This window comes from Amblyraja radiata, chromosome 20 (assembly GCF_010909765.2).
Source record: "Amblyraja radiata isolate CabotCenter1 chromosome 20, sAmbRad1.1.pri, whole genome shotgun sequence".
Lineage (NCBI taxonomy): Eukaryota > Metazoa > Chordata > Chondrichthyes > Rajiformes > Rajidae > Amblyraja > Amblyraja radiata.
Window position 1 is genome coordinate 26,644,350 of NC_045975.1, and position 27,680 is coordinate 26,672,029.

At 41.8% G+C, this 27,680-nt stretch overlaps 1 protein-coding gene across 3 annotated transcripts in view; it reads right to left on the minus strand.

Annotated features, from left to right (window-relative positions):
- The window catches only part of nap1l4 (nucleosome assembly protein 1 like 4), a 75,905-nt gene that overhangs the window by 37,481 nt on the left and 10,744 nt on the right, over window positions 1-27,680 (minus strand). For all 3 annotated transcript variants that reach the window (XM_033039135.1, XM_033039137.1, XM_033039136.1), the window contains exons 3-8: window positions 26,399-26,466; window positions 21,685-21,784; window positions 12,069-12,210; window positions 6,525-6,611; window positions 5,289-5,420; window positions 4,310-4,381 (exon numbers count right to left, since the gene is read on the minus strand). In XM_033039135.1, the coding sequence (XP_032895026.1) occupies window positions 4,310-4,381; window positions 5,289-5,420; window positions 6,525-6,611; window positions 12,069-12,210; window positions 21,685-21,784; window positions 26,399-26,466 (601 nt within the window). The remainder of the gene's footprint in view (window positions 1-4,309; window positions 4,382-5,288; window positions 5,421-6,524; window positions 6,612-12,068; window positions 12,211-21,684; window positions 21,785-26,398; window positions 26,467-27,680) is intronic.

Here is a 27,680-nt window from a genome sequence, read left to right on the forward strand (position 1 = left end):
ACATTGAAGCATTGCAATAATGTACTGCAAAATTAAAAATTGGATCCAAAATTGGCTTGGTATTAAGACGAAGAGGGTGATGGTGGAGTCAGTGTGACTCAAAGCCTGTGACTAATAGTGTACCAGAGGGAATAGTGTACCCTTACTGTTTGTTATATAATAACAATCTGGATACGAATGCAGTTAAACACATTAAATTTGCATGAAAATTGGCGGTTCAAAGTAAGGAGTGTATTTGTAACTATCCAAAAACATTAATCAATTGATAAGATGGGAAGAGGTGAAGGCACCATACAGAATACTTGCCATCATCAGCCAAGGGATAAAATACAAGAGCTGGGAGGTTATGGTACAATATAAAACGTTGGTTAGGCAATGGTTGCTGTACTGCATGCAGTATGGTAGCCACAAAATAGGAATGTTGTGATTGCACTGGACAGGGTACAGAGGTACTTTTCATTTGGACGATGGTAGGATCTGGCCTGAAGTCCTGGTGGATATGGAAGCCCTCATCACATTTACAAAGCACTTTGAACTGCAGTTGGAGATCCTATGATTTGCAAGTCAATTGAGCTACTGTGGAAAGGAAGATGGTATTAGGCTGCATAACTCTCTCAACCACAAGAACACAATGTGCCAAATGGCCTACTTTCACGCCACAAATTTCCTACGGTTCTATGAATTGCAATACGCAAGTAAGAAAGATGGTTACGTTTATTAGATTAAATTTGTACCTTTGTACCCGAGGGTCTGCATATCTCTCACAGACTCCCCAAGATTTGAGATTCACTAAAACTTGGGTATAATTAACAATCCTTGTTTCACCCAGAAAGGTCCGGATTGATTTTAAACATAGATCATATTCTTGCAATATTAAGTAATGCTCATTTCAGAAACACAAATCTTTTAAAAAAAGTGTATTACAGTGCCACCTGGAGGTTATTTGTAAAATATCCTATGTTCAATTGAGACAGTGGGCATGCTGGGAAAAGGTGGCATAACAGATGGAAAATTAAGAGAAATGGATTGAAATGATGGAGTAAGACAAGGGGTAGACAGTAGGTAGGGGGCAGAGGAAAGTGACCAAGGCAATGAACTGCACTGAGGGACAATAGAAAAGCATTAGGAACAACAGAAAAATACAAGACGAGAGATTAGAAGTCCAAAGACTAGAGGACATAGAAAATAGGTGCAGGAGGAGGCCATTCGGCCCTTCGAGCCAGCACCGCCATTTATTGTGATCCTGGCTGATCGTCCCCTATCAATAACCCGTGTCTGCCTTCTCCCCATATCCCTTGACTCCACTAGCCCCTAGAGCTCTATCTAACTCTCTCTTAAATCCATCCAGTGGCTTGGCCTCTACTGCCCTCTGTGGCAGGGAATTCCATAAATTCACAACTGGGTGAAAAAGTTTTTTCTCACCTCAGTCTTAAATGGTCTCCCCTTTATTCTAAGACTGTGGCCCCTGGTTCTGGACTCGCCCAACATTGGGAACATTTTTCTTGCATCTAGCTTGTCCAGTCCTTTTATAATTTTATATGTTTCTATAAGATCACCCCTTAAGATGACTTAAGGTGAAATGGGCTAGGTTATTGATATATCGACAGTGGCGATAGAGGGGCTTTTACATAGCCATATGGCTATGCAGGGAATGTCGAGGTATGGGTCCTGTGTGGGCAGATGAAAGTAGTTTAATGTGGTATCAAGTTTAGCACAGATATAGTGGTCCCAATAGCCTGTTCCTGTGCTATACTTTTCGATGTTCTATAAAAACTAGCAGAAAAATGTGGCATACATGGAATTGGAGGAAAATATGATATAATGAATTGGGGAAAGCTCAGAATGACTTCCGAGGGAGAGGCAGTGTAAGAATGGATAAAACACAAAATGAGAACTGGATAGGACAGAGTAGGAGAATCTTGGAGAGCAACGGTAACAACATGTCACATAGGTTTACAGAAATAAATTAATTGTTGGTTCATGAGTCGGGAACCAAAATATTTAAGAGTAGAGTGTTTAATTGTCATATGTACCAAAAACAGAACAATTAAATTATTACTTGGAGCAGCATAACAGGTCTGTAGACACAGTACTCCCTCAGGAAGTGAAAAGCGTTAATACTAACAATATTAGTAAAACCTCGTGTAACCAAGACAGTTGTAGTTTAGTTAGTGCTTGTAGCGTTCAAGAGCATAGCCTGATGGTTGTTGGGAAGACGCTGTTCCTGAACCTGGAGGTCATGGTTTTCAGACTCCTTTTCCTTCTACCAAATGACAGGAGTGAAATGAGAGATGGGCAGGGTGATGTGGGTCCACGATGATGCTGGCTGCATTTCCGAGGCAGCGTCTCCTATAGATCCCCTTGATGGTGGGGCGTTTAGTTCTGGCGATGTCTACCATATATTGTAATCTCCTTTGCTCCTGGGCATGGATGGCAACTCAAATATGCAATATTGCATCAGTTTCATGATTAAGTACTATGATTCTGCAGTTCCATTACAAGTCAGTAACAAATCAAATATCTTGATGACTCTTATAGAATTCTAGATATTGATTTTTTTTAAACCCTTTCTACTGTTGTTGTAGGGATTTGCCTGGTAAATTTCCGTTTTTCTAAAAAAACAACATTATCCCATTATAAATATAACAGATATCATGTAAAATGGATGCTGAATGGGTCTCCGAGTAACATGAACCCATGGTTCTAGCTCAGCTAAAACAATCTGCACAGGAGATATGTTGGAACACATTCACCTTTCATAACTAATACAAACTCAAGATCTGTTTGTTAGCATCTTGCACTGGTTCCCATTCCACTACAAGACAATGAAGCTGGATACAATTTTATATAGCTTGACCTTTACCAGAACTAGATACAAGGTTGTGCATGCTGACATACAGATAAGGCAACATGTTGGGTTATCATTGTTGGCTTTCTACTTGTTCTCTGTTGTTCTCTGGTTGTGCACTCCACTTCTTGCTCTTTTGTGAGTAAATCTTTCCTCTCTATCTTTCAATTTATGCTTTGCAGTCCCTTTCACACTTCTTCAGAGCTGCCAAGCTTTGTCAGAGCATTTCAGTATTCTAGTACCTGAAAATCAGTATTTTGCTGAGGAAATCAGTATTTTTACGTGGTGCCATTTTGCTGAAAAAATGTATTTTTAATGTGCGGTCATACCCATGTAAGAGTACAAGAATGCGTAACTTTGCTACCAATTGACACGTCTTCCACGCACCTTACTTGACAGTGCATTCATTGCCATCTCTTTGTATACTGCTGTTTGAACAGCTGTTTCCTGCTTTTAGCACCAAATGATGTAGAAGCCATTTTGTAAGCCTCCCTCTTTTGGGTCTTTCAACCATGATTGAATGGCGGAGTAGACTCGACGAGCTGAATGGCCTAATTCTACTCCTATAACATGTGAACTTGTTTAGCTTTATGATACAAGAACCTTTCCCTATTTCCTAAATACTCACACATTTACTTTCCTTTGCAGAAATAAACAGACAACCATCTTAGATATGGGGAAGGTAGGGAATGGGTGTAGAGAAGGCAGCCCTTGCACCTAAAAACATTCCAGGAACCAAAGCATTCAAATCCACTAAATTCAGCTCAGGGACAGGTACCATAAGATTTGAATAATCTAGGTTAAAAATGCATGCTTCACAAGCATAGACTTGGCACTTGTCAATATGTTCTCATGCGTACTGTCGATGCAATCAGTAAATCCCCTACTTTTCAACAAGATTTTTATTATGGAAGGTTTTAGGTGGATATGACATCCTTGATTACTTACACATTTTTGCCCTTTTGTTAGCTATATTACAGACCGTCTTTTAAATCTAGAACTATTAAGACCAAAGTTAATTTTTTCCTTACTTTGGTAAAAGTCCTCAATAATGTTTTTGCTCAATTTTTAAACTCTATTAAATGGCTGGTTACCCATTCGCCTTCAGCTTTAATTTATAGATCAGATCTATCATGGTTAATCCTGAATAACATTTAACAAGTAAAATTGTAGATCTCTGGCAGTTCCTATGTTACATCTTTTTTAATCTTATAACTAACCATTGCTGGGTTTTAGAGGCAGTTTTACTGGATGGTAAAAGGACAGGTAGAGAAACATTCACAAAAATATTATTAATTAATATTTTTCTATGGCCTAAATTAACCTATGTTTTTGCAGGTTTAGCTGTGACTAGAAATTTCCTGAAATTATGTAATTCAGAATTCCAGCAAGAGCAGATTCTTAATTTCAAATTAATTTTAATATCCAAAATCCTGTATCAGCTTTACAAATATCACTCACCATAGGTTCATTGGGATCTGAGAACTTCACTCGGACATCTTGCAAGTGTTTTAAGATGGGCTCGTCATGCTCCTGATGAGAAATAATATTTAAATGCAGAGATCCTGACAAGTTACAAGATTTTTAAAAAATGGTGATGCTAAACACACTATCTTATTTCTTGTTTTGCAGAAGTATCTACATCTCAGACACAAGGGACTGCTGATGCTTGTTTAAAATAAACGAAGTGTTCGAGTAACTCAGCAGGTGGAAAGATCCCAATCCAAACGTCGCCTATCTATGTCTTCCAGAGATGCTGCCTGATCCGCTGAGTTACTCCAGCATATGGCATCTACATCTCAACTCGCCAATATCCTCACGATTCCCCACCACAAATAAATACAATGATTTAATGAAAGAAAATCAGATTGGTGAAAGATTGGAAATGGTGTTCCACAAGGATCATTGGTTAACACCGATTTGGACTTGATTAGAAATAGTTTAAAGATTTGCAGATGGCCCTAAACTAGTGATGTGGAGAAAGCAAAAGGCATAAGTACCAAAATGCAGGAAGGCATTCATATATTTTTCTTGATGCATGTATATTCCATCCTCCAAATGCAGTGAAAAGTAGGAGATCCAGGAGATTCTTGCAAGACAAACATTGAATTTAAGAACTTGTTCACTATCCCTCGTCTCTTCTCCACCTGTTTTGCTGAATTCCCAATCAGGCCAATATTTGTCGGCTCATTGTATGAACTTCAATTTTCAGCTAAAGGTCACTAAAAAATGCCTTTTACAAGAATATTAGATCCATAAACACTGCCCTATTAATTCAATTATCATGTATTAGCTAGAAAAAACATTTTGAATAAGTACTTAATTGCGTAAGAATTACCATCAAGAGCTGAAAATGAAACTGAATCTCGGCAAAAAGTTAGCAACAACAAATTAAATGAAATCTGTACCGAGCTGACAATCATGCCCTTCACCTGCTCACCTCCACAAGTTCACATAGCATATCCACATTCCTGAAAATTGTGCCCCAGAAATCAGGGATTCCTTTGAGATTCTCATCCTGTTCTGATTCTTCTTTCTTCTCATCTATTGCTGCTTTCTTTTTCATTTCTTCCTATTAAGATAAATATTACATTTTAATAAAATGCAAAAATATAAATATAAATCTGTGCTTTAATGATCAGAAAACAAACCTGGCCACAAACTCTTTACACATGACCACCACCTAGAAATATTAATTTAACTCCATTTGAGTTTCCAGTCATGTTCTGCTTATGACATAAAACCACATTTAAAACACTAACAATCAGTAAACAGATAAACCTGTGAAACAGATAAAGTCATAGAAAAGTTAATGTGAGAAATGGGAGATGTTTAGCAGCAAAGGTCCCAAATCCAAAACGTCTCTATCCACGCCCACCAGGGACTGTCCAAAAGGTTAAAACCCAAGGAATCCAAGAAATTCGATTCAAATTTAATTATGCAATAGGAGACAGTGTAACACAGCTGTCAGTACTGGGACCCTTTCTGTTTGCTGTATACATTAATGTTTTAGATGTTAATGCAGAAGGTCTGATTAGTTGCTGCCTTTCCTGAATTGAGATCGTGGTGGCTGGCCACGCGGCGATCCGGGGATTGGGCACCGAAGCTGGCGGCGGCCGGCTATGGGGACGGGGAGAGGCCACGCGGCAATCCGGGGCCTGGGCGCTGAGGCTGGCGGCGGCCAGCTCCGGGGGTGGGCTGAGGCTGTGCCGAGGATCCAAGGCCTGGGCGTTGAGCCTGGCTCTGAGGGCGACGGCATTGCTGCCTCCGGGCATGCAAGGAGGGAAAGGAGCGGCACCCTTGAGATCCCAGGGAGGTGAGGAGGGAGAGTGGGCGGATTGAGGGAGTAGGGAGGGAGGGGGGGGGGGAGTGGGGGAGTGGGGCAGGTGGGGGATAGAGGGATAGGATGGGGTAGGGGTAGGGGGAGAGGGAGAGCTAGAGACACACTCAGAGCAGACATATCACCTGGTATCAGCTTCTTAATATTTCTGTGCATAAATCCGCAGGCAAGAGATAATCCTTTTTGCTTGAAAGTGTAGTCACAGTAATTATGCAATTACATAAAGCGTACTATTTACACACCATATTTTGCAATTTAGCAATATATCGAATGGCAGGAATTCAGTTTTAAAGTCACAGGATTTGTCAGGCTTCACTTTTTCTGAGTGAAACTTACAGCTAATTCTTCCTCTTCCTCCTTGTCGCTATGCCATTCACACTCTGTATCTGTAGGTTCGACATTGCCTGTTGTTATGTCTCGTCTCTGCAAGAAAAAAAATTAATGAGCAACAAATGGACAGCAAACAACTGATAATTAAACAATATTCTACATAATTGAAAAGAAAGAATGCAACAATATTTGTGTAGAAAGGAACTGCACTGGGGGCGCCCGCCGGGGGCTCCAACACCAAGACCCGGAGCGTGGCCTTGCATCGCCCGGCGCGGCTGTAATGCCCGCGGGACACTTACCATCGCCCGCCAGGGGTTTTGACTCTGACATCGGGAGGAGAATGAGGAGTGCAGGGGAGAGATATGACTTTGCTTTCCATCACAGCGAGGAGGAGATTCACTGTGATGGATGTTTGTGTAAATTGTGTTGTGTCTTGGTTCTTTTTCTTGTGTGTATGACAGCAGAAACCAAATTTCGTTTGAACCTCAATGAGTTTCAAATGACACAAATAAATTGTATTGTATTGTATTGTATTGCAGATTCTGGTTTAAAATGAAGTTAGACAAAAAAAGCTGGAGTAACTCAGCGGGTCAGACAGCATCTCTGGAGAAAAGACCCTTCTTCAGACTGAGTGTTAGGTGTCCCCAGGCTCTCAATCTGAAGAAGCGTTTTGACCCAAAAAGGCATCTATTCCTTTTCTCCAAAGATGCTCTGACTCGCTGAGTTACTCTAGCTTTTTCTGTCCATCTTCATGACAATATTTTTGGTGTGCTGCATACTTGCTCGCAAAATAAATGTTTCACATTTTAATGCATATACGACCCATCATTTTTTGTCTTTACAACGAGGTGACAAATTGAACAAGCCCAAGATGGATGGGTGTTTAACCTTCTAGGCTATATGAAGCTTACTTTATCCAGACTTGATTTTTCTCATTTTCTGTGAACTCAACCAATTCTGAATTCGGCACTGAAATCCTCAGTGCTAAAAGATATTATTGGGATTGGTATATTATTGCCCTGTGTACGATGATACAGTGGAAAATTTGTTTTGCATGCCATCCACGCAAATATCATACACGAGTACAATTATACCACAGACAAGTGTAATAGGTAGTGCCAAAGAGAAAGTAAAAGAGTGCACAATATAGTGCTACAGATATAAAGAAGGTGGAGATTGTTTTAAAGTGTATAGGCAATATGGTTAATTGGGATGTCAGGAATAAATTCTTAGTATTTGAGAAGTCTGTTCAAGGGCCTGATATTTGTGAGAAAAAAGGTATTCTTGAATCTGGTGGTCTGTGCTTAGGAAGCTTTTGGATGTGCTGCACAGTAGGAGAGAGAAGAAAGAATGACCAACAGGGTGTGAATGGTCCCACGGCAGCATGAAGATGCTGTTTTCCTGATGAACTGGGCTCAGTCAGATACTCTGCAATTTTATGCAGTTTTGGGCAGAGCAATTTCAATGCCAAGCAAAGATGCATCCAGATAGGATGCTTCATTTGGTGCATCTGTAGAAATTGATGAGTCATTGGAAGCAAATTTTCTTGGCTTTCTCAGGAAGTATGCTTTCTTGGCCGTAGTGTCAGTAGTTGGGACTGTTGGCGATATTTATACATAATAACTTAAAAACATGCACCACTGTAGTATTCATTCCAGGCCCTCCATCCTACACAGGCTACACATTTAGGCTAACATCAGTAACCAAGAAATCGCTACCATGTCTGAAGGGTCTCCATTCCTTCTTTCCAGAGATGCTGCCTGTTTCGCTGAGTTGTTCTAGTTTTTTGTGTCTATCTTCGGTTCAAACCAGCATCTGCAGTTCCTCCTACACATCACGTGGTCTATTTGTTAACATTCTAAAATTTTAATTTAATCATTCTTTTTATTCAGATCATGGTTGACCCAGTCAGGAACATACTTCAAGTCAAGTCAAGTTTATTCGTCACATACACATACGAGATGGGCAGTGAAATGAAAAGTGGCAATGCTCGCGGACTTTGTGCAAAAAGACAAACAAACAAACAACCAAACTATAAACACAATCATAAACACACACATATTCTTTTACATATTAAATATTGGAAGGAAAAACGTTCAGTAAAGTTAGTCCCTGGTGAGATTTACAGTCCGAATGGCCTCTGGGAAGAAACTCCTTCTCAACCTCTCCGTTCTCACAGCATGGCAACGGAGGCGTTTGCCTGACCGTAGCAGCTGGAACAGTCCGTTGCATGGGTGGAAGGGGTCTCCCATGATTTTATTGGCTCTGGAGTTGCACCTCCTGATGTATAGTTCCTGCAGGGGGCGAGTGAAGTTCCCATAGTGCGTTCGGCCGAACGCACTACTCTCTGCAGAGCCTTCTTGTCCTGGGCAGAGCAATTCCCAAACCAGATGGTAATATTCCCGGACAAGATGCTTTCCACAGCCGCTGCGTAGAAGCACTGGAGGATCCTCGGACTTATTTCCCCATTTGTACTTGGTCAAAGCGGTGGTATAAACTATTGAAACATTAATCCTGTTCCTTGCACTGCTTCTATAACCATGTTCGATATTGAATCCATGACGCTGCTCAATGAAATGTGATGATGTACTAAAAGATAAATAGTGCATAATGGTTTCCTCACTGTCACCATCTACTTAATTGCACCATGGAAATCTCCTAGCCATACAGATCACAACTGCTCACTGAAGGCAGAAAGAGATGACCGATTATCCTGATGATGCTCACACTCACAAATTTAATATTAACCAGACCAACTGCAGACCCATTTGGTCTGCTCAACCAACACACCCGTTCCCTACCCGTATCCCCACGGGAAACGTGGTCCTCCTACTCAAGCCGTTCCCGAACATCAGATTCCAGCACGCCCCTTGCCTTCCTCAGCAGTGATCTTTAAAAAAAATTCCGATTGCACTTGCCCTGCGTGTTGCAATAGCAATTCGCCCTCCCCTTATAGTTGAGCCATGGTGACGTCATCATTTGAAGCTGGTATTTTCAATTTCAAAGTCTTTTGATGTTTTTAAACTTTAATCAGTAATAAGAAGAAATAAAGCATGAAATGTTCAGATAAGGCGATCCCAGCCTCGATGGGAAAAATGTCAACCGGAATATGTAAAAATGTTATCGTTACCGCGTAGTTTTTCGCAAATATGTAAAGACAACCACAGAGACACACACATATACACACTAACAAGATCAGAGTTTTAATAAGTATATGATATGATAGTGTAAAGCTATTGAAAGAATCTACAGGCCTATGAATAGAGGATGGGAGAGCAACACTCGCTAAATTGCTCTTATAGAATTTGACAACCTGATAAGCCTCTTGCATGCTGTACCCATTCTGTGATTCTGTAGCTACTTGAAGGCGCTGGCATCATGATTTCTCCAGTCTCATTAGAGACATTTAAATCGACTGTCTGCTGGGGTTGTTATAAAACAAATTCCTTCAAAATATCATTCTAAACTATGCTACAGATTCACAAAAAGGATCACCAAGCATGAAATAGTTTGGGGCTGGCCTTTGAAAGCAATGGGTAAAAGAGGACTAAATGGCAGTAAAATTCAGTAATTTGTTTTTTTAAAGAGCTTCTCATAAACAAATGGCCTCTGCCACCCAGAAGGGAATGGCACCAACTGCAGGAAAACTCCAAGGGTAATTCTCCGTCACACACCTTTAGAACTTAGAAATATATTCTTCTTTGTTGTTTCTGTGTAGCACTGTGGAACAACCTCGGTTACAAAGGCAGCAGCATTCAAAAAGGTAGTTCATCTATGTTTCTATCACATTCTCCACAACAAATAGGGATGGAAATGAAATGCTGACTGTTGTCATTTAAACCATGATACTAGATTACAAAAAGGATCACTGACTACAAAGTAGTTTGGGGTTGGTCTTTGAAAGCACAGTGTAAGAGAGGACCAAGTGGCTATAAATTTCAGCTGACCAGCCCCAAACGACTTAATTATTGGTGATCCTTTTTGTGATTCACTATCATAGTTTAGATGGATATTCCCGAGGAATTTGTTTTATGACAGTCCTTGCAGGCAGTTGACAACATCACATTATCATGTGTAAATAAACTGACAAGACGAGCAATACTATTGAAATGATTGAACTATTAAGTCACAGTAGGAAAAGAAGCAATTAGCATCTCTTACCAACAATTGGGTAGGTGATTGAATGCAAAAATAAATAAATGTCAAATGCAAGGATCAAGTTAACAAACTCAAAGGCAAATATACCAGAGGAGCAAGGGAACAAATCAAGTGAGATTCTTTGAAGGGGGCATTATGTCAATGTAATATAACTAGACTCACAGAGGGAGGTTAGATGTGATGATCAGCAAGACGAGGCAATTGGTTATGTAGAAGCAGCATTGGAAGATTTATATATGCCAAGCAACTGAAAAGGAGCCAAATTCCATTGATTGCAGGTGGAGATGGTGAAACTGAAGTCTTTGGTGTCCACTGTGAAACTCAAGAGTGAGAGGAGATATTGACAGATTTGACTTTCTCGCTGGAGTCTATCTTGGATTCCAGGCAGTCCTGGCTCAGAAACAGAGACATAAATGATAAAGCTCAAAAAAGCAATCAGAAAATAAACTGTTCATCTGTGTTACTGTCAAGAATAACTTTATACTGAAATGATACCCAGCTCTTTGCAAAATAATACTCTTCTTGATGTATTTGGAGTACCGAGAGCAAATTTGGGCCCCATATCTGAGGAATGTGCTGGCTCTGGTCTGGAGACGGTCCAGACGAGGTTCACAGGAATGATTCCAGGAATGAGTGGGTTAGCATACGATGAGTGTTTGACAGCATTGGGCCTCTACCCGCTGGAGTTTAGGTTGAGGGGGGACGTCATTGAGACTTACACAATAATGAAAGGCATAGAGTGGATGTGGAAGGGATGTTTCCACAGGTGGGAGAGTCTAGGACCAGAGGTCATAGCATCAGAATTAAAGGGTGCTCTTTTAGAAAGGCGGTGAGGTGGAACTTCTTTAGTCAGAGGTTAGTTAATCTGTGGAAGTCATTGCCACAGAAGCCTGTGGAGGCCAAGTCAGTGGATATTTTTAAGGCAGAGATAGACATATTCTTGATTAGAACGGGTGTCAAAGGTTAAGAGAAGAAGGCAGGAAAATGGGATTAGGAGGCAGAGATCAGACAAGATTAAATTGCAGAGTTGACTCGATGGGCCGAATGGCCTAATTCTACTCCAATAACTTGTGAACTTATGTAAAATCTGATTTTATTGGACCATCAGAAAGAAAAATTCTGAAGCTGTGGTATCCCTCACATGAGAAACATAAAGTAATTTTGCTTGAAAAAATGTATAACCAACGCACAATAGTTGTAAAACAAACCAAAACGTAGAGGAAGGTAAATATTTTAGCACAATAATTTGGGATACTTCAAGAAGTGGTAATTAATAAATTTCAATGTCTCAAGTGCCAAATTATCAGCCATAACAAATTGTGGAGTTACTTATAAAGGTAAAGGATTGGTTTAGCTGACACACATATGACAATTGTTTTTAAGTACTCATACCTTTTCAAAGTAAGGCTGGTAAAGGGCTGCATATTTCCACTCCAATTCATGAACCTCCTCGTAAAATTTGGCTTCTATGTGGGCGCACTTAACCTGAAGGTGCTTCAAGGCATTTATTCTTCTCTTTACAGCTTTAGGTAAACTGCAAAAGACAGTTGACCATAAATAGCCAAAACACAGGGCAACGTTACATTCCATCTTTCTAATGCAAATAATTACAGACTATTATTACTAACACAGCTACAACCTCCACCCCCTCCCCCGTCACCAGTTTGTCCACACAATATAAACAGCTAATAACCTAAAAAGAGACTCAAGGTGCTGGAGTAGGCAGCATTTGGTGGGTCGGGCAGCATTTCAGAGCATGGATAGGTGACGTTTTGGTAATATGTATGGTAATAACCTAGCTAGTTAAGTAATGTGCCAGAACTTACTGTCACCTGCAAGCCGCATGCACTCGCCCCCATCTCTCTTCCAGCTTTCTCCTCCTTACCACAATGAGTTTGAATAAGGGACCCTGAAATGTAACTTATCCATGGCAAGTTATTCCAGCATTATGTGACTGTTTATAAACCAGCAACTGCAATTCCTTTTATCTACATAGTTGAGACGTCATGTCACACTCTCGCAAGATATTGGTGAGGCCGCATTTGCAGTATTATGTTCAATCTTGGTCACACTGTTATAAGAAAGATGTCATTAAGCTAGAGAGTTCAGAAAAGATTTGAGGATATTGCCAGGACTCGAGGGACTGAGCTAGAAGGAGAGTATGCTCTGGCTAGGACTCCAGGGAGTGCTGATGGCGAAAATCATGAGGGAAACTGATTGGTAAAATGCATTGTGCATTTTACTAGAGGACATAACTAAGTCGAGAGGGGGAAGATATAATATGACCCTGAGGGGCAATTTTTTTTCACTCAGAGGGTGGGGGGTATGTCGGACGGGCTGCCAGAGGAAGTGGTTGAGGCAGGTACAATAACAACATTTTAAAGACATTTGGACATGTACAAGGATAGGAAAGGTTTAGATGGATATGGGTCAAACACAGTATGGACAGGTTGGGCCAGTGTGGAGGTGATGTCCTTTCTCCAACCTGTATGACTTTAATCTCAGTGTTAATGAATAACAACTACCCCATAATGGCTCGACCACTGACATGTATGGTCACAAGTTAGTGTCGTGCACCATCAGCTTCCTGTTAACATCCAATGAGCATCAAAAGTGATATGGTCAACATCCTTTCAAGCTGTCAATGTTCAGAAAAGAAATTGGCAGATAAAGGAGGATATTCCCAATTTTATCTATATTACAATTGTATCACCAAAATTAAATTTACAACTGCAGGCAAGGTAAATCTAATTAAAAAAATAATTGTTTTACAATATCTAGGAGCAGAAACACACAGCATTAGATAATCATTGTAGAATACCTCAGGTCATACATCTATCAGATTATTGTGACAATGTAACAGAACCTGAAGTAATCAGCTACACAAGCACACATTACAAATTGTCACTTATTTTTCCACCTGTTATATGAGAAAATAGGATATGAACAGTTTACATGGCATGATGACACTTCTGCTTCCAGCAATCAGCAGTACCAATTTAACATCTACCCCAATTACCGTCACTTCACAATAACCCACTCTGTACTGTGATCTCATTTACAAGTTAACTTTTTCGCATCTCTCAGCCAGGCTAAGCTAACATCAGATTTCAATCAACAATTGTGCAGCATGGATATGCCACTGAAATATTAGTGCATACTCCAGAAGAAAAATCATTAAAATATTTTCTCTTGCACTTTTTTAAAAAGTACTTGATTCAGATCAAGTACATGAAAGTTCGAAGCCCAAACATTTTTGTAAGCCAAATACTACTTTCCTCCTTTTATCTGAGATTGAGTCATGCTAACATATATTTTGATGAAACATTCCACCGGGAAAGAAAATTTCCAAGCACAGGACCCAACGTCCATAGTTATCTATAAAATAAAGTTTAAGAAAGAACTGCAGATGCTGGAAAAATCAAAGAAATCAAAATCAAAATCAAAAAAATGCTGGAGAAACTCAGCGGGTGAGGCAGCATCTATGGAGAGAAGGAATAGACGACATTTCGGGTCGAGACCCTTCTGCAGACTGATGTCGGGGGGGGGGGGGGGGGAAGGAAGAAAGGAAGTGGCGGAGGCAGTAGGCTTGTGGGAGAGCTGGGAGGGGGAAGAGGGAGAAAGCACGGACTATCTGAAATTGGAGGTCAATGTTCATACCGCTGGGGTGTAAACTACCCAAGCGAAATATGAGGTGCTTTTCCTCCAATTTGCACCGGGCCTCACTCTGACAATGGAGGAGGCCCAGGACAGAAAGGTCGGAATCGGAATGGGAGGGGGAGGGGTAGTTGAAGTGCTGATCCACTGGGACAGCAGGTTGGTTAGTGCGAACTGAGCGGAAGTGTTGGGCAAAGCGATCGCCAAGCCTGCGCTTGGTCTCGCCGATGTAGAGAAGTTGAAACCTGGAACAGCTGATGCAGTAGCTGAGGTTGGAGGAGGTGCAGGTGAACCTCTGCCTCACCTGGAAAGACTGCATGGGTCCTTGGATGGAGTCGAGTGGGGAGGTAAAGCGACAAGTGTAGCATTTCCTGCAGTTGCAAGGGAAAGTACCCGGGGAAGGGGTGGTTTGGGACGAATTGACCAAGGAGTTACGGAGGGAATGGTCTCTGCGGAAAGCCGAAAGGGGAGGAGATGGGAAGATGTGGCCAGTAGTGGGATCCAGTCGGAGGTGGCGAAAATGTCGGAGGATTATAAGTTGTATGTGACGGCTGATAGGGTGGAAGGTGAGGACAAGGGGGATTCTGGCCCTGTTACGAGTGGGGGGGATGGGGAGTGAGAGCGGAGCTGCGGGATATCAAGGAGACCCTGGTGAGAGCCTCATCTACAATAGAAGAGGGAAACCCCCTAAAGAACATCTCCGATGCCCTGGACTGGAACACCTCATCCTGGGTGCAGATGCGGCGTGGACGGAGGAATTGGGAGTAGTCCTTTCAGGAAGCAGGTGGAAAGAAGTGTCGTCCAGATAGCCATGGGAGTCAATGGGTGTGTATTAGATGTCGGTCAGTAGTCTGTTACCTGCGACGGAGATGGTGAAGTCAAGGAACAGTAGGGAGATGTCGGAAATGGTCCAGGTGAATTTGAGTGCCGGATGGAAATTTGTGGTGAAATGGATGAAGTCAGTGAGTTCTGCATGGATGCAGGAGGTAGCACCAATGCAGTCGTCAATGCAGCGGAGGTAGAGTTCGAGGATAGGGCCACGGTACACTTCGAACAAGGATTGTTCGACGTACCCTACATAAAGGCGGGCATAACTGGGGCCTATGCACGTAACCATAGCCATGCCTTGGAGTTGGAGGAAATGTGAGGAGGCAAAGGAAAAGTTGTTGAGGGCAAGGACCAGCGGAGGAGAGTATTAGTAGACGGGGATAGGTTGGTTCTGCTGTGGTATTATAATCTTCTATTATAGATGAGGCTCTCACCAGGGTCTCCTCGATATCCCGCATCTCCGCTCTCACTCCCCATCCCTACTCGTACCGAGGGCAGAGTCCCCCTTGTCCTCACCTTCCACCCTATCAGCCGTCGCATACAACATATAATCCTCCGACATTTTCGCCACCTTCAACGGGATCCCACCACTGGCCACATCTTCCCATCTCCTCCCCTTTCTGCTTTCCCTCCGTAACTCCCTGGTCAATTCGTCCCTTCTCACCCAAACCACCCTCTTCCCGGGTACTTTCCCCTGCAACCGCAGGAAATGCTACACTTATCGCTTTACCTCCCCCCTCGACTCCATCCAAGGACCAAAGCAGTCTTTCCAGGCGAGGCAGAGGTTCACCTGCACATCCTCCAACCTCATCTACTGCATCCGCGATTCTAGGTGTCAGCTTCTCTACATCGGCGAGACCAAGTGCAGGCTTGGCTATCACTTCGCACAACACCTCCGCTCAGTTTGCACCAACCAACCTGATCTCCCGGTGGCTCAGCACTTCAGCTCCCCCTATTATTCCGAATTCGAACTTTCTGTCCTGGGCCTCCTCCATTGCCAGAGTGAGGCCCAGCGCAAATTGGAGGAACAGCACCTCATATTTCGCTTGGGTAGTTCACACCCCAGCGGTATGAACATGGACGTCTCCAATTTCAGATAATCCTTGCTTTCTCCCTCCTTCCCCTCCCCAGCTCTTCCACAAGCCTACTGTCTCCGCCCCCCCCCCCCCCCGACATCAGTCTGAAGAAGGGTCTCAACCCGAAACGTCGCCTATTCCGTCTCTCCATAGATGCTGCCTCACCCGCTGAGTTTCCCCGGCATTTCTGTCTATAAAATAAAGTTGATCATTTCCAAGGCAAACATTAAATAAAGATGGATGGAATGCCAGAATATTGGAGAGAATACAGGAAAAAAAAGACTCAAAAGTTAGTAAGGAAGGGAAAATTAGTGCAAATTAAAAAACTTGAGATAACTAAAATAAGTTTAAGTAAGGTTTCTGGAGGCATCTAAAACAGAAAACAATAAACTGAGACTGGTATTTTCAAAGAGAGTATGGTTAATTAAGGTTTAGATTTTTTTAAGTTTAGTTTATTGTCACATGTACCAAGGTACAGTGAAAAGCTTGTTTGTGGCATGATATCCAATCAGCAGGAGGACTATACATGATTATAATCAAGATACATGATTACAATCACGAAAAATAAAATAAGGGAAAAAGGAAAATAAGCAGATGGCAGATGATTTGAACAACTATTTTGATTCACAATGAATATGCAAGTACAGGTCCACCACCGCTTCTCCGGCACCCTTCGTTCCAGAGCCTTTTTAGATTCTCCGTTTTGCCGCACCCGAGGTCATGGCCTCCGAGAAGAGTCGAACGATGTCGGAATGTTCCTCCTAGACCGCCAAGTCAGTGTCCGGTCGGCTTTGGGAACAGATCTGCCATCTCTGACCGGGCCGGAGTTAGAACTCTGGCCGCAGGGGGCAAATCAGACTGCCAATCGGCTGCGGAAATCCCGATGAGATTGAGACCGCCTGCCTCACCCGGACGGACTAGGTGCTACATTTTCAGGAAGGGTTGGGGGAATTTCAAGCTCGCTCTTAAATTTTGTCTGAATTAAAGGAGATGGCAGGACCACCAGTTGCTGGAAAAAACAGTTGGTGGGCCTGTAATATTCCAGAAATAGTGATACGTTTGGAATTGGGAAGGAGGAACTTAGGAAAATTACAATCACCAGGAAAGTGGGATGGAGCAATTTGTTGGCTGATGAATTCCATGATGAATTTCTACTGGAGTCTTAAAAATGGCTTGTGAAATTGTGCATACATTGGGTTTAATTTTCCAAAATTCCAGTGTTGCAAACCGCAGGAGATGCAGGAGCAAACAGGGCTCTGGAATTTAAAAAGGGAATCAGAAAGCAAACTATTCGCCAATTTATAATGTACGTCACAGGGAAAAAGTTTGGTAATATGGTTATAGCAGGGCACCCATAAATATTAAGATAATCAGGCAATCGTATGGTTTTGTGAAAAGAAAATATTTGTTATCCATTTATTGCATTTTCATGCACAACAGATATATTTTGACCAGATTTTCAGATAGCACCCGATCAATCGTTTCAAAGATTACTGATCGGTAAACAGGAAACTTTCCAAAAAAAGGGCTACTTTCTTGGTGGCAAGATGTAATAAGCAGTATGGGAATAATCCTGGAGCCGCCAATTTTATTATAATTTATAAAAGTGACTCGAAGACTCCAAAAGTTGCTATATCTGCTGACGAGGCAAAGACTGTTCAGAATGCAAGTTGTGAAGAGGACATGTTAACTAAGTAATATAGATTAGTTAAGTATGTGGGCAAGTGCACAAAATAGGAAAATATGATATTGCCTCTTTTGGCAGGAAATAAAATATATTCTCTAAATGGTGATAGTCATGGGCACCTTCAGATGCCAAAGATGCACATAGAGCAAGTAATTGGGAAATCTAACAAAACATGATCATTTACTGCGAGAGAAACTCAAGGCAAAAGTAGCAAACTAAGTTGCTGACGTGCTAGAGAAGCTTGGGATCAAACAGCTGGACCAGACAGCACATTTATTATAAGAGTTAGGAAGTTTTTACAGCTTTATAGGACTTTGGTTAGGCTGCATTTGGAGGATTACATGGAGTTCTTGTCACAAATTACAGGATGGATGTGGAGGTTTTGGAAAGGGTGAGGATGAGGTTTACCAGAATGTTGCCTGGATTAGAAGGCATTAGCTATAAAGAAAGTGTAGGAAAGAACTGCAGATGCTGGTTTAAATCGAAGGTAGACACAAAATGCTGGAATAACTCAGTGGGACAGGCAGCATCTCTGGAGAGAAGGAATGGGTGATGTTTCGGGTCGAGACCCTTCTTCAGATTGATGTGAGGGGAGTGGGCGGGACAGATAGAATGTAGTCAGAGACAGTACGACTGGTGGGAGAACTGGGAAGGGGGAGGGGATGGAGAGAGAGGGAAAGCAAAGGCCATTTGAAGTTAGAGAAGCCAATGTTCATACCGCTGGGGTGTAAGCTACCCTTGCGAAATATGAGGAACAGTTCCTGCAATTTGCACTGGGCCTCACTCTGACAATGGAGGAGGCCCAAGACAGAAAGGTCATATTGTGAATGGGAGTGGGAATTAAAGTGCTGAGCAACCGGGAGATCAGGTAGGTATTAGGCGGACTGAGCGGAGGTGTTCAGCGAAACGATCACCGAGCCTGCTCTTGCTCTCGCCGATGTACAGGGGTTGACACCTGGAACAGCGGATACAGTAGCTGAGGTTGGAGGAGGTGCAAGTGATCTCTGCCTCACCTGAAAAATCTGTCGGGTTCCTTGGATGGAGTCGAGGAGGGAGGTAAAGGGACAGGTGTTGCATCTCCTGCGGTTGCAGGGGAAAGTACCTGGGGAGGGGGTGGTTTGGGTAGGATGGGACGAGTTGACCAGGGAGTTGCGGAGGGAACAGTCTCCGCGGAATGCAGAAAGGGGTGGTGATGGGAAGATGTGGCCAGTGGTGGGATCCGGTTGGAGGTGGCGCAAATGTTGGAGAATTATATGCTGTATGCTGATGGGGTGCAAGGTGAGGACATGGGGGACTCTGTCATTGTTACGAATGGGGGGAGGGGGAGCAAGAGCAGAGCTGCGGGATATCGAGGAGACCCTAGTGAGAGCCTCATCTATAATGGAAGAGGGAAATCCCCGTTTAATAAAGAATGAGGACATCTCCGATGCCCTGGTATGGAAAACCTCATCCTGGGTGCAGATGCGGCATAGACGGTTTAAGTAGACCGTAACTATAAAAAAAGGTTAGGCAAACTTGGATTTTTTACTCTGGAGCATTGGAGGTTGAGGAGAGACTTGATAGAAGTGTATATAATTAAAAAGAAAGGGATAGGGTAGACAATCAGAACATTCTATCCCAGGGTTGAAATGTCAAAGACTAGAGGACATTGCTTTAAGATCAGAGAAGATTATATTACATGGCATCGTTATTAGCACAGACTGTGGGCCAAAGGACCTGTTCCCATGCTGTACTGTTCCATGTTCCACAAATTTTAAGTTTGATAGAGCAATGACAAGACCACATCTGTTTAATTAAGAACATTTATGCATTGCAAGCAGTTTAGCAGGTTATCTTATAAGCAAAGGTTGAACAGGCCAGGCTGAATGTTATAAGAGAGTGTTTAGAAGAGAGAGGTAATGATTGAAACAAAAGATAGTGAGGGTTGTTTCCAGGGAGAATGTCTTCTCTTGTGGTAGAATCTGCAATTAGGTCACTTCAAAAAGTTAGATATTTAAGACAGGCAAGTTTTTCTCTTCCCCCTTTGCATGAGTGTTTAGAATGTTCTCCCTCAAAGGGCAGTGAAAGTAGAGTAGTTGCATATATTTTAAGGCAGATGTAGATAGATTCTTGATTAGCAGGTGAAATATTACTAGGGGAAGGCAATATTGCAGAGTTCAGCCACAACAATGAATAGTGGAGCAGGTTTGTGGAACCAATAAACTTATTGTTACTACTAATAAGTTCACATGCCTCACCTTCGGTTAAGCCTCATAAGTTCTCACATGCCTCACGTAAGTGTAAGCAATAAATAGTTTTTTTTTCCTATTGCACAGCCCATCAATGCCTGGCTTCATCCAGTTTCAGCAGTGAGCAATTTTCACTGCAGTTCAATCAAATGCAAACACAAAACAGAACCATGACTGTCAACATTCCTGGTTCCAGCTGTTCAGAGTAAATTACATGAGATAACCCCAACCGCCCAGTCGCCAAATGCAACCCTACACGTATTCCACCCTTCTCGGCTGATATCAGTGTAGAACAGGCATCAAATTCATGACTATCTTGGTTCATAATTTTCAACATTAATTATTGGCTTTTAAAATTGTGTAATGCCTTTAAGACTTAAAGATGAAACAGTGAAATAAGTTAATTACTAAAAGTAACTCGGCGGGTCAGAGTATATTGTTAGAGAACATGCATTGGTGACGTTTCGGGTCGGGACCTTTCTTCAGACTTCTTCAGTTCAATACCAATGTTTATTAATGGAAAAATAAGTTATTTAATTATTTTAACACAGGAGGGCATGTCACTTCCTAGGCGCAATCCGACAAAAAGGTACACTGAAATAAGGTCACAGTAGCAAGTGTGCAATAATATGACCAAATGTTTACTCCAGGATAGGTTTTAAAGAGTAGAACAGGCAGAAGGGATTGAGAAATGTAACTGCTTTGATCATGACTTGTATAGGCATGAACATCAGTTATGGGATCAGGACACATGCAACAGACCAGAATTAAGTTTGTTCAAACAAGGAAGCTGATCACAAGTCGAGGTGGATAGTTAGGGAGACCCTTAAAACATTTAAATGCACGAATGACAGTTTTAAATATGAAATACTGCAGTATTAGGAGCTCATCTATGTCAAGGGTAATCAATAATTGTATTGGGTGGGGGAAGGACACCAAGTTTTGGAGGAGCTGGCTTAGACTTTAAGATGGGAATTCTGTGGGTGGACATCTAGAAGGTCCATGGAAAAGCGTTTCAGCAGCTGTGGGAGGTGACAACAGCAGCAGAAACTGTGGCAGAAATTCCACGAAGGGGTCTTAAAACACACAGGTTCCAAAAAAATTGACATCCTAATAAATGGGGGAAATGGGGGAGGGGAATTTTGTCAGGGGCTGTTAAAAACAGTGGCCTCTGCCGTCCTATTGTTTTATTTTAGATAATTGCAGCTTACACAGAATTGGTTCATGCTCAGGTAGTCTAACAATATAGCTGCATGGTGGAGAGATTTACGATTACATCATACAGGTGGAAACTTCCATTATATTTTGAACATCTATCACTCTTAAGCCACAATAGTACCACATATAATTAGATAAAGGACCAGACTTTTAAAACTGCCCATATTAAATCCCAGAATGAAACAATTTTTTACAGCTAATTGAAGCAGCATTAGTGCATTATGGTGCTGCAACTAATCACTGTTCTGCTTCTGGAAACCACAAAGCCCAAAACTTGAGAACAATTTTAATTTTGTGCGCAATGCTATACTCACGTTTCAATGTAGCTTGAAGGAGTGTGTGCTACGCTGTCAAGTCTTTCCTGCAAAGCTGCTAATACCTGTGGATTCTGCATAACCTGGGCTGTCAATTTTGCTGTAAAAGAAAAGCCGATTATTGTTGAAGCACTCCAATATTAAAATTTTTTTTTATTAGCTCTTATTTCCCTCTTCACTCCTTAAATTAACAGGGCAACATCTGTGGAACTCAGTTACTCAATGTCACCTTTTTCACGTGCTACAACACATTATCATCTAGTTTTAAATGCAAAGACAATTCTGTTGGTGGCTCAGTGCAATTGCATTGAGCCTGCATGAAACAACTTAATGAATCTGAATTCTAAGAAGTTTTAAAAATGTCCAATTATGGTGCACATGACAAACCAGGTGATATTTTGTGGGTGCAGAACATGGAAGCTGGCAGAAGCCAGTTTCATTTGCCAGTTTCTTTTGCAAGTATTTCAATTTCGTTTGCAGCTCATAGTACTTCAACTTGGCTGATGAGCAGATATCAGCACTGAAAGCATGAGGGAGGGATGTTACCAGCACACTTTCAAATATCTGCAGGTGTTATCTGCACACTTTCAAATTATCTTCACACCCCAAAAGCTAAACAGCGTAAATAGGAGCACAAATACTGTATTTTCAAATCTTAAAAGATGTGTTACCTGCTTGATGCCAGAGATAAAGAAAATCTTCCTAGGGTTGAACTTGGAGGGTAATGAAGGGACAAATCTAGATAGTCATACGACATGAAAAAACATCCTTTACCCAATTCGTCCATGTCGGCTCAACCTGCTCTTTTCAGAGAGTTAGATTTAGCTCTTGGGGCTGAGAGATGAGGAAAAAGCTGGAACGGAGCACTGATTTTAGATGATCAGCCATGATCATATTGAATGGCAGTGCTGGCTCGAAGAGCCGAATGACCTACTCCTGCACCTGTTTTCTATGTTCCTATGGCCATTTGTACTAGTCATCTTTTTTGAGTCTTTTTTTTTTTTTAAACTTCTCCTGTGCTTTTAAAACCATCTGCTCGGGAGCAAACAGACGAAAAAGCGGGTGGCTGCTCCATTGATGTCCTGGATCATCAACTATCTGACTGGACGACCACAGTATGTCAGGCGAAAGAACTGTCTCGGACGTGGTAGTCAGCAACACAGGGGCCCCACAGGGGACGGTCACGGTCCTCTCTCCCTCGGACCTCAGATACAAGACGGACTCCTGCAACCTGCAGAAGTATTCGGAAGCAATTGTGGGCTGCATCACTGAGGGGAGAGAAGCTGAATACAGAGGTGTAGTCAACAACTTTGTTGAGTGGTGTTGGCTGAATCACCTGCAGCTCAACACCAACAAGACTAAGGAGTTAGTGGTGGACTTTAGGTGGAGAGTAACACCCCTGTCTCCTGTCTCCATCAGGGGGTGTGGATGTGCAGTTTACCAAGGAAAACAAGTACCTTGGAGTACCTGGACAGTAAACTGTCCAGGAACGCAGAGCAACTGCATAAGATGGGACAGAGCCGTCTGTACTTTCTGAGGAGGCTCCGCTCTTTCAACGTCTGCAGTAAGATGTTGCAGATGTTCTTCCAATCGGTGGCGACAAGTGCCATCTTCTTCGTGCCGTGTGCTGGGATAGCAGGGTGAAGGCCGCGGACGCCAACAAACTCATCAGGAAGGCTGGCTCTGTCCTGGGGGTGGAGTTGGATTCACTGGATATGGTCTTGGAGGGGAGGATGTTCCCCTCCGCAGATCATCTTGGACAATACAGCTCACCCCCTCCATGACACACTTGTCAACCTGAGAACCCTTCAGCAACAGACTGGTTCCACCAAGATGTAGCATAGAACGCCACTGGAGATCCTTTTTCCCTGTAGCTGCCCAACCCCTCCCCCTTCTTTCGTGGAGTAGACCGACTCTCCCTTCCCCCCCACCCCAATCTTTGCACATCCTGAATCCTGGAATTTCCACCCGTCACGTTAATTTACCTTTAGTGTCACGTTTCATGTATCTTGTTGTGTTTTATTGGCAGACTAATTTCCCTCCGGGGACAAATAAAGTTCTATCGTATTGTAGTCACGTCTGACTACATTTGGCCCATATTGCTCTAAGCCTTTCCTATCTATGTAGCTGTCCACATATTTTGAAAACCTGCCTCTACTTTTTCCTTCCAGCAGCTCATTCCACATACCCACCTTACTCTGTATGAAAGACTTGCCCCTCAGGTCCCCTTTAAATCTTTCCTCTTTCACCTTAAATCGATGCCCCAACATTTTAGATGCCCCTACACTGTGAAAAAGACTGTCCAGCCATCTTCTTTAGGGGCTTCAGGATTTTGAAACTTTTAAAGGCCACCTCTCAGCCTCCTTCCCTCCAAGGAAAACTGTCCCATCTGATCAAGTCTCTCCTCATAACTCAAGTCCACCCATTGTGGCAACATCCTCTTTTCTACACCCTCGCAAACTTAATCACACCCTTCCGATAGTATAGCAACCAGAATTGCACACAATGCTTCAAATGTACTCATCAATGGCTTGCACAGCTGTAACCTCACATCCCAATTCTTGTATTCAGTGCACCAACCAATCCTGTCTACAAAATGCATTACTTGTACTTGGCCAAGTTAAATTCAATCTGCAATACCTTGGCCCACTTTCCCAGATGATTTTGATCCTGTTGCAACCTTATATAACCACTTCACTGCTCACCACACCACCATTTTTTTGGTGTCACCTGCAAACCTACTAGTCATGCCACTTACGTTCTCATTCAAAACATTGATATATACAGCAGACACTACACTGATACTTGCCCACTGAACAGACACACCACTAATCACAGGCCTCCACTCTGAAAAATAACTTCACTACCATGCTCTAATTCCTTCCACCAAACCAATTTTGTATCCAGCTGGCTAGTTCAGCCTGGGTTCCATGTGATCTAACCTTCTGGACCAGCCTACGAGGTGGGACTGTCAAAAATCTTACTAAGTCCAAGTAGACAATCAATCCTCTTAGTAACCTATTCAAAAAGTTTAATCAAATTCGTAAGACACTATTATCGAGCACAAGACCATGCTGACCATCCTCAATCAGTCCTTGCAGATAGATCCTGCCTCTCAGTATCCAATCCAACTTTCCAACATTCACCAGCCTCTTTCTCCATGCCTTATCCTGGAAGCCCTTCTGAAATAAAGGCACAACATTAGCCACCCTCCAGCCTTTCACCAGTGACTAATAAAGAGAATAATCTCTGCCAGGCCCCTACTCTTGTACTCAGCGCACACTTCGGATCCCAACCTGAAACATTGCCTATCAGATGTTCTCTTTGTGTCATTTTTTTTGTAAACTAGCACCTGCAGTTCCTTGTTTCTAAATTAGTGAATCAACATGGCTTTATAAAACAGAAATACTTTTGAGTTCCTTGAGAGTTCATCTATCATGATGGATAAAAGGGACCCAGTAAATGTAATGCATTTGCTTTATTTTTTTTTAAAATAGTTAAATACTTCCATTAGTTTTTAAAAGCTTTGAGTGCTTCAGCAAAATATAAAAGCAAGGGCTTCTAGCTGTGGATTCAGAAGGAGATTTTCACATGATCTCTACAAAAAGCTAGAAAGTAATTATTTCTGCTGCAATCACAAGCAGTATATCTCCAATTTGGAAATCTGGGCTAAATTTAAAATCACTTAATTTTATTAACAATGTTTGTTTAACATGTTAAAGATATTTGTCTTTGCATTAATCGCATATCATTAAGTCCAACCGCATAAACAACATCCCAATGACCTGGATGCGACATGATCAGATCTTATTTCCTTCAGTCAATCAACTTGACAACACTTACAGGGCACACAAATAATGCTCTTTTAAAAGCTATTACTATTATAGAATATTCCCAGGACTCAGTGCCTTCTAAAATGAAAGATGAAGAAGATGTAAGCAGGGAAAAGCAGCAATTGTGCAATAAGGTTGCCGCTCCAGAGGGAAAAAAGGACACAAAAGTCTAAAGGAATCAGCATTTCACATATTAAATTATGACTAGGGCTATTAAATCACCAACTATTACTCCAATTTGTTATATAATATGTATCAATAAGATTTAAAGAACATCATGGCACACTATGAGACTATATCGCAAACAAATTGCAAATAGGTAACCCTATATGTCTTCTGGTTTGACTTTACATTAAAATCAGTGGCCAACACCCACATGGAACCAAAATGATCTTCCTCAATCACAATTTCTTAAAAATGCTGCAATAAACTAACCCTGATGGTTTTAAAAGTCGCACATTTTGCTAAAACAAATTTACCTTGCTAAAGTTCATTTTTGGCAGATGCATGACCCTCATATGTAGTTTAAGAACATATATTATTTATGAACAGCTTATTCGAAATATTTTATGAATAAAACAGTATTTACTCTTCCAAAACAAACACAAGGTACGTAATGTTCAAGACTAGTTTGCAAGTCTCCACATGGCAATGTGGAGACTCTGCAGATAGTCTGGATTTAATATGGCACCAGAATGGAACCCCAAGTCTGAGGAATAACAGGAGGTTACGAATGGTGCAACTGGATGTACTAAAAAGAGCAAATAATTAAAACGGAATACTAAAAATGTATATTGTTTATGAAGTTTAATCCTTAATGCTTAACTGCTTAACTATTTTTTAACATGAATTAACAAAGGATACAATAATATGTATGGTACCTTTTCCTTTGCTCTCAGTTGGCTGTTTGTCGATACCCAAAGGCTCGACAGAAGTATCATCCCCTTTACTGAAACACAAACAACATTGTCAGGGGACTATAGATCAATTATAGGGCTGATGCTCAATATATATGATGGAAATTAATTTAACCCAGCCTGCACATACAGAGAGCAGGAATATAGCAATTGCGACATAATACGACTGTTAAATTGCATCAGAATCAAGACAGTTGGTATATCTGGAATACCAGAATTAAACAATTCCTCACTTTAAAAGTGTTTAATGAGTTACCTGCCTCCCTTCCTCAAAATGCTACCCCTTTGCTTCCACACCCTTCCTCCAAAAAGCCGCATTTGCTTGAACCCTTACATGATAAGCTTTTACAACTGCAAAAGGCAGACTAGAAAGATTTGCTGCAGAAACCCAACTAAATAAGCCAGCGACAACATTAGGTTAGATTTGAACCACACACAACTGCAGGTCCAGCCGATGCTTCACCATAAGTGACTGGAATTCATTATTAATAGCTACATTATTAGGGTAGCCCACTGCTATACCTTACTTCAGACAAACAACTATGGATAACTCAATATGCAGATGAACCATTAAATCTACATAACGTGATTAAAATTGCATTGAAATTTCTAAACTATGTTTTTTTGCAGAGCATCCATATGCTTTAACTAATATTGCCAATCTAACCTAAACACGCCCATCGTGCGACTAACAACACAAAGCTCCATCTCTGTAAAGATCCAAATTACAAGTAAAGATCCCAACTATGCCAGCACATTGTTCCATTTCTCAGCAATAATTCAGTTCAGATATTGACTTGAATTTGTTACCTTCAAACTATAGAAGTGAGATCGACCGACTGACCAAATGGTGCCAGCACAACAACTTGGCTCTCAATATCAGCAAAATCAAATAGCTGATTGTGGACTTTGGAAGAGGAAGGTTGAGGACCCACAATCCAGTTTACATCAATGGGACGATGGTGGAGAGAGTCAAAAACTTCAGCTTCCTGGGCATGCATATTTCAGACGATCTTTCCTGGACCCAGCACACTGATGCAATTATAAAGAAAGCACATCAGCGCCTCTACTTCCTGAGAAGGTTACGAAGATTCGGTATGTCAAAGAGGATTCGCTTGAACTTCTACAGTGGAGAGCATATTGACTGGTTGCATCGTGGCCTGGTTCGGCAACTTGAACGTCCAGGAGCGGAAAAGACTGCAAAAAGTTGTGAACACTGTCCATTCCATCACCGGCTCTGACCTCC